At 44.0% G+C, this 13,412-nt stretch overlaps 1 protein-coding gene across 1 annotated transcript in view; it reads right to left on the bottom strand.

Annotated features, from left to right (window-relative positions):
• LOC124606222 (BAI1-associated protein 3) overlaps positions 1 to 13,412 on the bottom strand; it is a 514,351-nt gene that overhangs the window by 417,706 nt on the left and 83,233 nt on the right. Inside the window, exons 3-4 of the mRNA XM_047138196.1 lie at positions 10,251 to 10,467; positions 726 to 887 (exon numbers count right to left, since the gene is read on the bottom strand). Coding sequence (XP_046994152.1) covers positions 726 to 887; positions 10,251 to 10,467 — 379 coding nt within the window. The remainder of the gene's footprint in view (positions 1 to 725; positions 888 to 10,250; positions 10,468 to 13,412) is intronic.

Raw genomic sequence — 13,412 nt, 5'->3', positions numbered from 1 at the left:
TTCGATTAAGGAACCTATGCCTGGATTTCAGGCGGATCGCCCATTTGATTCGGTGCTGAGGTGCTATTCCAATACAACTGGAGAGCCTCTGCAATGCTGTTTGCATTTATGGGAAATTCCAAGTAGGCTGAGGCGTGAATGGGAATTTGAATTCAGGAGTGAGGTCTGCTAGGGCAGTTCGTGCAGTTGTGCAAAGCCAATGTGCCAGGATGTCGTAGTGAATATCGCATCTGCCTCGTGAGGAGGAGATCTGGGTTCGAATCTCCGCCTTTGTACAAATTTTCATTCGTCTCTTCAGTCTGCTTATATACATCATAGACGTTTGAGGCTTGGAAAGATCTGTGGAACAATGTAGTTTCATTTGCTTCAGCCGTAATACTTTTAATCTGATGACTTGATTCACCTGCCCTTACAGGTGCTTTGTTTGACGTGCAATCAATTTCAAAGTTAAATCCTTCCACAAATCTTCTAGAGGCCGCCAGTTATCGACCTCTCAAGCGCAGTACCAATCAACACTCCAAGCCTCCAAGGGTCTCGGGATCGTAACTACTACTATCCAAACACCGATCAGCTGCGGAAAATGAATGGTACACTGAGAAGTCCACCTCACACACTTTATCGCGTAGAATTGCTGTAAATGCGGGCGGTAGGCGCTGGCCACGAGATGTTTATAGTGGGATTAACTGAGTGTTGACGGAGTCGGAGTAGAAGATGCAGGTACTCACAAGCGAAACTTCTCGTTCCAGCGCGGGTTGAGCGTCTGCGGCTTGACGCTGGTGGCGCGGATGAACTTGGCGGGCACGGCGGCGGACAGGCTGTCGCGGTGGATGGTGTCGCGCCGCTCCCGGCCGTAGCCGTGCTCCTTCCGCTTGAAGCTCAGCCGGAAGCTGCCAACACACAACACAATCTGCCTCTCTCACTGGCCGCTGACAAAGCTGGGTAAATAGTAGCACAATGAATAGCGTACACAACAACTTTGGTAAACTTGCCTGAACGTTTAACGAGCGTTTTGTGTAACATCACGAAACAGAGATATCAACAAAAAATGGTTCCAATGGCTCTGAGCACTATGGGACTTAACTTCTGAGGTCATCAGTCCCCTAGAACTTAGAACTACTTAAACCTAACCAACCTAAGAGCATCACACACATCCATGCCCGAGGCAGGATTCGAACCTGCGACCGTAGCGGTCACGCGGTTCCAGGCTGTAGCGCCTAGAACCGCTCGGCCACCCCGGCCGGCAGATATCTACAGGACACGTTCAACTACTCATACGTTGATGCGTTGTGCTCTGTGAAAAGAAAGAGTCGTATGTTCGTTGTAGACTGAGAACTCTATGGATATTTCGGCTGCCTATTTGGACAGGCCTTTAATTTTCTACGCACGAAGGTCCCTTTTCTCGACGCATATGAGAGCTGTTTCTGAAGTGTATCTGTGAGGCATGACATCACTGGGAAATAAGACAGCGGTCTTAACGTAATTTATTAAAATGGAAAGAAAATATTTATGTCAAAAACGTTTACTGTCTAGACTCCGATTTATATTAGGCAATTGCAACTTGATGGCTAGTTTGAGTTGTGTATAACCATCTTGAAATCTGTACATAAGCAGAATAGCAATCACCCGAGAAAAATTCTTGAGAAAATAATATTCAGTTTTAAAATGTTAAAGCCGACACAACACACACTATGTGATTACAAGTATCCGGAAACGCGCAAAAACATACGATTTTCACTGCGCCAAGTATTCCATATCAGCGACCTCAGTAGTAATTAGTCACCGTGAGAGAGGAGAATGGGGCGCTCCGCAGAACTCACGGTCTTCGAACGTGGTCGGGTGATTGGGTGTCACTTGTCACATACGTCTGTGCGCGAGATTTCGACACTCCTAAACATCCCTAGGTCTACTGTTTCCGATGTGATAGTGAAGTGGAAACGTGAAGGGACACGTACAGCACAAAACCGTATTGGCCGACCTCGTTGTTGACTGACAGAGACCGCCGACAGTTGAAGAGGGTGGTAATGTGTACTATGCAGACATCCATCCAGACCATCACACAGGAATTCCAAACTGCTTCAGAATCCACCGCAAGTACAATGACAGTTGGGCGGGAGGTGAGGAAACTTGGATTTCATGGTCGAGCGGCTGCTCATAAGCCACACATCACGCCGGTAAAGGCCAAATGACACCTCGCGTTATGTAAGGAGCGACTGAGAACAGTGGGAAAACGTTGTGTTGAGTGACGAATCACAGTACACAATGTGGCGACCCGATGGGAGGGTGTGGGTATGGCGAATGCCCGGTGAACGTCATCTGCCAGCGTTTGAAGTGCCAGCAGTAAAATTAGGAGGCGGTGGTGTTATGGTGTGGTCGTGTTTTCCATGGAGGGGGCTTGTACCCCTTGTTGTTTTGGGTGGAACTATCACAGAACACAGTTAAACAGCAATTCCGGGATGGCAACTGCATCTTTCAACACGATAGAGAACCTATTCGTAATTCACGGCCTGTGGCGAAGAGGTTACACGACAATAACATCCCTGTAAAGGACTGGTCTGCTTAGAATCCTGACCTGACTCCTACAGAACACCTTTGGGATGTTTAGGAACGCCGACTTCGTGCCAGGCCTCACCGACGGACAACGGCACCTCTCCTCAGTGCAGCACTCAGTGCAGAATGGGCTGCCATTCCCCAAGAATCCTTCCAGCACCTGACTGAATGTATGCCTGCGAGAGTGGAAGCTATCATCAAGGCTGAGGGTGGGGCAACACCATATTGAATTCCAGCGTTACCGATGGAGGGCGCCACGAACTTGTAAGTCATTTGCAGCCAGGTGTCCGGATACTTTTGATCACATAATGTACATAGGGAGAGCCTAGTCCACTAGTAAAATTGATGTATATTCCAGTCGACTTTACAGCGTTGTACTGGTAATACTTTACTGCCTTCGAAGTAGCCTACCGTTCAAATCATAAATGCAGGTGAATATGCACTGAGCAGTACCAAAGGTAAACATCATCCCAAAATGCATTCGTATTAAAAAACAACCAGACTATTAATATTGATGTTAAAGGCATCACCGAGGGCGAATCGGGTAGTAACCCTTCAGAAATAACAACTATCTTAGCAATAAAAATATTGTACATGAAGCCAATGAAGCCAAATAGTCTTGAAATTTTAACATAATTAAAAACTGTTCCACACCTGTAAAAAATGGTCCAAATAATACGTAGTAATACTAAGAGATGAATCTATGTCAACAACAGTTATAAAAATAAGGAGAAAATCATACCCTGGTTGTTAGGAGAGTAATGCGTCATACAACATAAAGTAGACATCGTTACGTTACATGTACTCTTGGCTGACAGAAATAAAATGAAAATGACCCAGCCGGACTGACAAGAACAGCTGAACTATGCAAGGACTCGCTCTGACCTGGCAGAAATAATCAATAGGACAGACAGAGTTAGACGAACAAATACTCTGTGAACAGCGAGTAAATATAACGATGGCTATTTTGTGTGTGTTGATGGATTACTCTTATCAATCAGGGTATGGTTCTCTCAATATTTTTATGGCTGTTGTAATTATAGGTTCATTTCTTAACATTAGTACGTACCGTTTGGACAATTTTTTACAGGTGTGAAACAGTTATTAATCTTTTCTGTCTTTTCAGAAAGCTCTCTCACTGTATTACCTGTTTTACAAATGCATTTAATGGACGACTGATGTAAATTTACTTTTTAACAGTGTCTTGTAAGATTATGGTGTGTGTTTATACCTTTGAAGTTACCGAAATTTTAATGTGTTCTTTTATACGTGGCACTTTGTCATTTTACCTCATTGGATAGATTCCTAGTCTGTAATTGTATCTTTGTCTGCTATTTCAAAATTTCATAAGTATTTGGATTCATGTACAACATTTTTGTTGCTAAGGTAGTTGTATTTATTTCTGCAGTGTTACGACCTCGTTCGCCCTTAATGATGTTTTTAAAAATTAATAGTCTCTTAGTCTGGTTTTCTTTTAATACGCGAGCATTTTTCCATGATGTTCTCTGTTGATATTGTTCAGTGCGTACTCACCTAAATTTACGATTTGAAAGGTAACTTGCTTCGAAGCAGTAAAATATTGCCCATAAAAGGCTGCAAAGTCTATTAGGATGTATGCTAATTTTACTAATGAGTAGGCTCTTACTGTATATATTGTGACGGCTTAACCTTATTAAACAGTATATTACGTTGCAAATAATTTTTCTGACGCGATATTTATTCTGCTTGTTTACGGATCTGAAGATGGTTGCCATGAACAAGCGAAATTACTCATCATTCTGTAATTGTCTAATGTAAATTCTGGTCTAGGCAGTAAAAATGTTTGTGTATTGTTTTAGTTTTAATAAATGAAGTATATCTGTTCTGTTTAGATGACTGTAATGGGTTTGTGCATAGTGCGGTTTCATGTTTGTTTTGCATGATGATTAGAGGAGGGAGAGGATGAAACCCTGTGTCAACATATAGCCCACTGTGCTCTGGTGTTCACAGTGGTTTTCTAATCACCCAATTCTGTTTACTTTGCGTAGTCGCGAAATGCGATGAACACTTTCAGAACCAGTTTTATTTTGGCCACATAGTATTTCAGCGCAGCAAGACAAACTAGGCAGAAATAATCCCATCTACATTCTGTATATAAGGAAAGATAAAGCAACGGATTTCCCCATTCAAAAATCACGTATTTATATTGTTTGTTTGTGAGAAGATCATGTTACACCGCGTCTAAGATGGAGGAACGCCTACGAACACATGTTGGTATTCGGCTGCGGTAGGATCATAGCCTATCGAGACTGATGTTTATCGTTGTGTCCTTTCGCCGCACGCGTTGAAAAATTGGAACTTTGCAGTTAGTTCCTATGGGATCAAACTGTTGAGGTCATCGGTCCCTAGGCTTACACACTACGTAATCTTAAACTAACTTTCTCTAAGGACAACACACACACTCATGCCAGAGGGAGGACTCGAACCTCCGACTGGGGGAGCCGTTCGAACCGTGACAAGTCGCTTTCACGGCTATCCCGCGCGGCGCACGCGTTGGTCTGGTTTGCTTGCCTGTACTGCGAATATGCAATCTATGAGCTGAGAAAGCTCATACTGAACTCCATGTAGGATAACGGTGGCCCCGGGCAACTAGCGCGCGAAGGACAGACTTACTGACTGCTCGGCCATGCAGGATCGTGGCACCATGTCACATATCGCGAGTCGGGAAGTAGGTTATAGCTTAATCTCACGGTTCTTTAGACTAACTTCGAATGTGAGTTCAATTTTTTATGTCACGTATGGTTTATTCACAATTAGATAACATTATAAACTAGAAAATAACAAAACATGTAGTACTAGAATGAAAAAAGTTGCATTTTTTTCAATATGAACAGAGGTGTTAGTGAGGTATCGACATAAAAACATTTCTTCCTGTATAGGAATTTTTTGTCCATTGACTTATATGTCCTATCGCTATACTCCTAAAAATATATAACATCTTGAAATTTTCCAGCAATAAAAAATTGCCTAATAAAAAATTACAATCTCCCCCATTGATATCCAAGCCTACCTCTCACTCGTAATCATCTTTTATTAATAGTAGGAATGAAACATAGTTTTCCAAATCCCGCCCGGGATCCCGGGTTCGATTCCCGGTGGGGTCAGGGATTTTCTCTGCCTCGTGATGACTGGGTGTTGTGTGATGTCCTTAGGTTAGTTAGGTTTAAGTAGTTCTAAGTTCTAGGGGACTGATGACCATAGATGTTAAGTTCCATAGTGCTCAGAGCCATTTGAACCATTTTTCCAAATCCCAGATCAAAATGACAGTCTGAGAGTCAAGGAAACTTCTCCCAGGGATAGTTGAAACATTCTCCATCACACTATAACTACAACTCTAACGTCTTCTTCTTTTTATATATTTATTAATTTTTGAGCATTTTCTGAACTCTTCAGCGAGTATGTTCAGTACCAACCGGGGGCGGCACAATTTATCCTGATCACCTAATCTACTTGAAAAGAATGAGACGTGTACCTTCCTTACAAAATCTGTATTGTTCTTCTGATGTTTCTTAATCGCAGACGCACCAAAATACCAATATTAAAAATGCTGTGGTTAGGCTCTGCACGCACGCAGCAGGCAACAACATTACATCACAGCAAGCGTTCACATAACTCCTTGAAGCCAGCCTCCCGGCAGACAGACGCAACTCGTCCACGATCCGGCTGGTCGCTAGACGACATCCCAGGCGCTGATAGGACTCGTTACCCCCACAGGACCTACGCTTTTTCGCGGACCACGTGACTGAAACTAGTGTGTACAGTACACTGGCACCCTTCTTGTATTAAGGCCGGCGCACGAGCCACGACGAGCGGTTCGAGTAGGATTAATGGATCATGCACCGAAAGCATTCAGTTACAGTAACCAGGAACTCACTTTGGAGCCACCGCAACGCCGACGCCGTGTTTCACGTCAGTGATGAGTTAGTGGATGTGTAAGAGTCTTGGTTTCCATTCGGAACTTAACTGTCTTCCATCATACTGGCATTTTGAAACTGGACTGTCCTGGGACTTTAACTTGCACTGAGACTAAATATACAAAGCTTTAACTGTGGACTGTCCCGTCGGGGCTTAAGTCTTTGCTAGTGTATGCATTGTGTACTTACTAGTCAGGGTTATTTTATAGTGCTGTTGGTTTTATTCCTAAAGGCATTTGATCTTAGACCATATTTATGTTTATTCTTTATTCCACAGGAAGTGACTGTTTTTGTTTAGACCTTTGACCCTTCCAGAAATCGTGTTATTTCCATACTTGAGAAGACACTTTCTTTTCAATACTGTTTATTCTTATTTAAGATGAAATTATCTTTCTAAAGTAATTATTTCTTACAATGTCTTTAACACACTTTGGAGCAAACGTATTCCTTCTCGTTAATTAAAACTGTTCTACCAAATCTACGTGAATATTTCTCAAACGAGGCGGACACAACATATAAACGGTAAAAAATGAACTTTGCTGAAATTGAGTGTTAATTGTAGAAGTAATAAGCACCAACAGAAATGCGATTACCGATAAATTTAACAATAAAATTATAGACCACATGGTAGACGAAATGAAGGAATTTTGATACATTCGTAGCAAGGACAAAGAGAACAATCATCGCTAAAACAAGTCCCCTAGTATCAAATGTAGAACTTAATCTGAAAAATACTTCTATGCGAATGTACAAATTGAGCGCAACATTGCATGAAAGTAAATAATAGACCGGGGAAAAGCCACAAAAGAAGAAAACCGCAGCATCTGAGACTTGTCCTTACAAAAGTATGTTGAACTGGTAACAAACGCGCCGTTGCCCTCCGAATCAGCGAGGAAAGAAACATGTGGGAAGCACTGCTTGGGAGAAGAGATGGGACTATAAGACATTTATCAACACATCAGGGAATCTCTTCCATAGATCCAGAGAATTTTTTTGGGTTATCATTCTTCTGATTTGTTTGCTGCGGCCCGCCACGACTCACTTCCCTGTGCGAATCTTCACATTTAATAGTACAACTTGCGACCATCTTCCTGAATTATTTGTTGAATGTATTTTAAACTCTGCCTTCCACCACAGTTTTTTCTTCAATTACTCCTTCTAGCAGCACGAAAGTTACTTCTAGACGTCTTAACACATCCAGTCATCCTATTCCTTCTCCTTGTCAATTTTCTTCATATATTTTTTCTTACCAGATTCTGTGGAGAACCTCATTGTTACCAGTCCCAACAATTTTCGACATTCTTCTATAGCACCACATCTCAAATGCTTTATCTTCTTTTCCGGTTTTTCCACAGGCCATATTTCTGTTCTCCAAACGCACATAATCAGAAATTTCTCATCAAATGAAAGCGATGTTAGACAACAGTAGAAGTTTTGAGCCGGAAATGCGCTCTTTGCCTCTGATAGTCTGCTTTTTATGCCCTCCTTCCTTCGTTCATTAACGTTACTTTTCTTGAAAGGTAGCAGAATTTCTTCATGTCATCTACTTCGGGGTTTCCAAATCAATTGTTAAGTTTATCGTTAATCTCGTTTCTGCTACACCTCGTTACTTTCACCTTTCTTCGGTTTTCCGCCAATGCATCTTCCGTAATCATTTAACTTTTTGTTCCCTTGAACAGGCCCTTTATTTCTTTTTCACGCGCAGAATCAGTATGTTATATCCATTTACGCTGAATTTTAATCCCACTGTTGAATCTTTCTTTTATTTCCGTTACTGCTTCTCTGATGTAGAGGTTCCACATTAGGGGCGAAACAGTGCATCGATATGTTACACGTCTTTAATCGAGCACTTCGCTCTTGCTATCCCTTTTCTATTGTTCCCCCAGTGTTCTTGCACATGTGATATACTACCTGTATTTCTCTATAGCTTACAAGAATGGGACTGGAAGACCAAGAATAAAGTGCTCCGATTAAAATGGGTGTAAGACAGGGCTGCAGTCTTCCATCCGTACCGTTCAATCTATACATCGAAGAAGCCGTGATAGGCCGGCCGCTGTGGCTGAGCGGTTCTAGGCGCTTCAGTCTGGAAGCGCGCTACTGCTACATTCGCAGGTTCGAATCCTGCCTCGGGCATGGATGTGTGTGATGTCCTTAGGTTAGGTAGGTTTAAGTAGTTGTAAGTCCAGGGGACTGATGACCTCAGATGTTAAACCCCATAGTGTTTACAGCCATTTGAACCATTTGAAACAGTGGTGAAAATAAACGAAAGTTTTAAGAGTGGAGTTAAAACACAAGTTTAAAGGACATCAATGACATGATTCGCTGATATTATTAACCTCAGTGAAAGTGAAGAAGAATTACAGGATTCACTGAATACAATGAACAGTGTAATCATTACAGCGTATGCATTGAGAGTGAATCGAAGAAAGATAAAAGTAATGAGATGTAGCAGAAATGAAAATAACAAGAAGCTTGACGTCACAATTGGTGATCATGAAGCAGATGGACTGAAGGAATTCTACTACGTAGGCAGCAAAATAACGCTTGATGGACGAGCAAGGAGAACATAAGAAGCAGACTAGCACTGGCAAAAAGGGCATTCTTGATCAAGAGAAATTTACTGATATCACTCGTAGGCTTTAATTTGAGGAATAAATTTCTGAGAATGATCTTTTGGAGCACAGCATCGTATGATAGTGAAACATGAACTGTAAGAAAACCAGGAAAGAAAAGAATAGAAGCATTTGAGATGTGGTGCTAGAAAAGAATGTTGAAAATTAAGTGGACTGATAAGGTAAGGAATGAGAACGTTCTCTGTAGAAAGTAATACATCGACTAGAAATAGGGACAGGATTATAGAACATGAGCTGAGACATCAGGGAACAATTTACATTGTACTAGAGGGAGTTGTAGAGCGTAAAACCTGTAGCGGAAGGAAGACACTGCGTTACATGCAACGAATAACTGAGGTAGTTGGGTGCAAGAGCTGCTGTGAGGGGAAGAGGTTGGCGCAGCAGAGGAATTAGTGGCAGACGGCATAAACCACTCAGAAGACTGAAAAAAAAGGAGACAGTAGTGGGCCCAGCACTGACCCCTGTGGCCCTGCTCGGCGACCTAAGGTTCTTTTTTTCTTGGTAATCAGCCTTCTGACTGGTTTGATGCAGTCCGCCAAAAATTCTTCTCCTGTGCCAACCTCTTTATCTCAGAGTAGCAACTGCACCCCACGTGTTCAATTATTTGCTGGATATATTCGAATCTCTGTCTTGCTCTACAGTTTTTACTCTTAGCTCCCTCTAGTACCATGGAAGTTGATCTCTAATGCCTTAACAAAAGTCCTATCCCTGTTCCTTCTTCTTGTTTTCCATATATTCTTGTCCTCGCCGATTCTCCAGAGAACGTCCTCACTCATTATCTTATGAGACAACCTAATTTTCAACGTTCTTTTATAGCACCGCATCTCAAATGCTTCGAATCTCTGTTCAGGTTTTTGCACAGTCCATGTGTCACTACCATACAGTGCTTTGCTTCAAAGGTACATTTTCAGAAATTTCTTCCTCAAACTGGAACTGTGTTTGATGCTAGTAGTCTTCTGCCCAGGACTGTGCTATCGGGCATGACTCACAACCTGCTGAGCAGCTGTCACTACTCTTTTGCTACCTTCCCATCGGAGTCGCAGTACGGCACACAGTTTTAAACTGTCGTTAAGTTTCGGCTGCAGAGCGAGCGTTAGGTTTGAGTGCGGTCGGTCACCTGTGATGCTTGCGCAGCTTCTCGTGCGGCGAGGTGTCCCTGTGCGGCTGGTCGGGGTCTCCGCTGTCGGAGAGCGTGCGGCCGGTGGCGGCGGCCGAGGCGTGGCGCGGGGAGCCCGGCGGCGTCTCGCGGGAGATCTGGCCACTGCCCGGCTGCGGCGACGGCGGCTGCAGGCCGCCCGGCTGGATGCCCAGCATGCAGTACGGGTCGCTGAAGCCTGCAACACCGGCCACACCACAACCACCGTCAGTCACTCTGTCTTTCTCTCTCTCTGACTATCTGTCTCTCTGTCTCTACTGTCAGTACAGCGAGCGCTTACCGGCCGAATGCCGCTGGCGTTCGTTTTGCTGTACTAGTCGTACTAGGTACAGGGATCACTCGAGCGGCAAATGGATATTTCCACCCTGTGTGCGTCCTCGGCCACTGAGGCGGGTTCAGTGTACTTAATAACTAGCTGAGAAACACGGTGTTGCTCGGGTATTCGTTTATTCCAGTCTTCTATTAAACCGTCTCCTCCTTCCTCTGTCCGTCTTCTCTGCCCCTCACTTCCTATCCATCTTCTCTTTCCGCCTCTCTCTATCCACCTCTCCTTCCTTCTTTTTTCTATCCATCCCTCATGTTCCTGTCCATCACCACCTCTCCATCTCTACCCATCACCCATCCCTCTGTCCACCTCCTCCGCTCCCATACTCTGTCCATCTCCTCCTCTTCCCTCTCTCTGCTCATTTCCTCTTCTATCTCTGTCCCTCTCCTCCTCTTCCCTCTCTCTGCTCATTTCCTCTTCTATCTCTGTCCCTCTCCTCCTCCTCCCTCTCTCTGCTCATTTCCTCTTCTATCTCTGTCCCTCTCCTCCTCTTTCCCCCGTTCGTTTCCTCCTCTAACTCTGAAACTTCCTGGCAGATTAAAACTATGTGCCGGACTGAGACTCAAACTCGGGACCTTTGTAAGTTCGAGTCTCGGTCCGGCACACAGTTTTAATCTGCCAGGAAGTTTCATATCAGCGCACACTCCACTGCAGAGTGAAAATCTCATTCTCCTATATGTCTGTCCATCTCCTCCTCATCCTGTCTTCGTCACCTATCTCCTCGTCCTCCCTTTTCTCTCCACGTTATCACACTGGTCCCAGTATGAGTCTGGTCATTCTTAACCTTATTCTAACTAATAAGTGTACCTACCATATTTGATTGAAATCGTTCCAAGGGCTTCTGATGAACTTTTTACCAATGGCATTGTTCGCGAACGCAAATGTCAAATATACAGGGCGTATCAAAAAGACTCATCCGATTTATAAAACTATATATATATATATATATATATATATATATATATATATATATATATATATATATATATAGTTATTACGTTAGTTGAGATATGTGCGTGAACAACGTACTGTTGTAAAGAGCACTCTCTCGAGTTATATATTGTTCCCGCAAGGTAGCTGCAGTCTGCGCCCCCTTCAGTTCTAGTAAAAATGGTGTCTGTACAACAGAAAGCATTTTGTATTCGTTTTGCGCAGTGCAGGTCAGTAATAACTGTTCAGCGTGACTTTCATACTAGCTATGGTGTGGATCCTCCTACAGCACGGTGTGTTAGGTAGCGGCATGAGCAATTCTGAGTAACAGTTTGTTTGTGTAAAAGCAAATACTGTGTGACATTAATTCCAGAGTGTGGAGGTGTACCATAATGTTGGAACCATATCCTCTGCCAAACATGTAGTGGAACATCCTCCAGCGCATCAAGCAGATTGTTTCAGAGGAATACATAATGCCTTCGTGCAGTCAACCAGTCAGGCAATATGTAGGGGCCCAAACACCTGTCGCCCAATATTCCGGCCCAGACGTTGATACCAAAGCGAACTTGATACCCACGGTCGCACGTGACGTACAGGCTAACCTCACACCGATGATAGGCATTGTGCTTATTGAAGACACCGTCAAGAGTGAATGCTGCTTCATCTGGCTATATTATGGTGTTCACGAAGTCGTCGTTGGCTTCCTGTTGGGACCATTCACAGTATTCGCAAAGCGCGTTGCTAGTCCTACTGGTAACGTAAGGCTCTAACGAAATGTAATGGACCTGAACGAGGCAATAATAATACTTGGTTCTAATTGATGACACCATTCGAGAAGGATACAAAAAACAGGTTTCGCATCTAGTAAATGAAGTGGTGCGAATAAATTCACGCCCACGACGTGCAAAGTGCTGCTTTAAAAGCTGACCAATCTTCCGTTTCTACGATTGCAGTATGTAAGTGCAAATGTTTTCTAGAGGATCCGCTGTAGTCTTTGTTGACGATATAGATGCCACTTCCCGTACCACCTGGACTACATTTACCAAATTAAAGACGTGTGCCTCAAATCAGAATTGAACCATTGACCTCATGCATGCTAACCAAAGCCTCTATCCACTGCACCAACTGTGCAGCACGAGTAGTATGTGCTGACAGAGGTACTTACCATACATGTGGTTACATTGTTGCCAGACTGCCACTATTTAACGTCCTTCTTCCGCTGGATGTACTCGCCGGACGAAGTGTTGTGAGCGACATTTTTTTATCGCTGGCATGTAAGGAGTCGCGCTGCCAAGCCCGACTGCGCGAATTACGCTTCACCCTGCGTACGCGTTTTGTATGCGTTTGGAGACAAAGAAAGGGCATCTGAGCTCTCAGACAACCAAACTGCAGTTCTCCAGTGTAATGTATTCAGTGGACAGGCTGTGGAGAAATTCTCACGAATGTTTAAAAAGGCAATAGTAGGGATTTTTTTTAGCCTTGTTTAGATCGTAACGCACATATTGATTTCCTGCAGTGGTGAACTGGTGTAACGTGAGACGGAAATGGAGTGCAGCGTAGGCGCCAGTGCTGAGCGCGGCTTTATTTCCCGTGCGGAGGGGGAGTGGCCGGCTGCGGCGGCGTGGCGACTGCAGCGCCGGCCTTGGAGCCGACGAGCCGCCAAGGGAGCTAATAACCGGCTGCGGCATCCGCGCCACGCCAAACCACAACACTCCACTCTCGCTGTGGCCGGCGCTGCAGCACCGCAAATGGGCGCGGTGACCTACTCGTCCATCCTGTCCTTCCCATTGGAGAAATATGTCATGCAAGAATTCTAGACACACAAGCGACGGCAGATGATGTCGGTAGTTCAGAGACAGAGTGACCCA

This window comes from Schistocerca americana, chromosome 3 (assembly GCF_021461395.2).
Source record: "Schistocerca americana isolate TAMUIC-IGC-003095 chromosome 3, iqSchAmer2.1, whole genome shotgun sequence".
In the NCBI taxonomy this organism is placed as follows: domain Eukaryota; kingdom Metazoa; phylum Arthropoda; class Insecta; order Orthoptera; family Acrididae; genus Schistocerca; species Schistocerca americana.
Note: the sequence above shows the minus strand (reverse complement) of the source record. Positions and strands in the feature narration are given on the sequence as shown.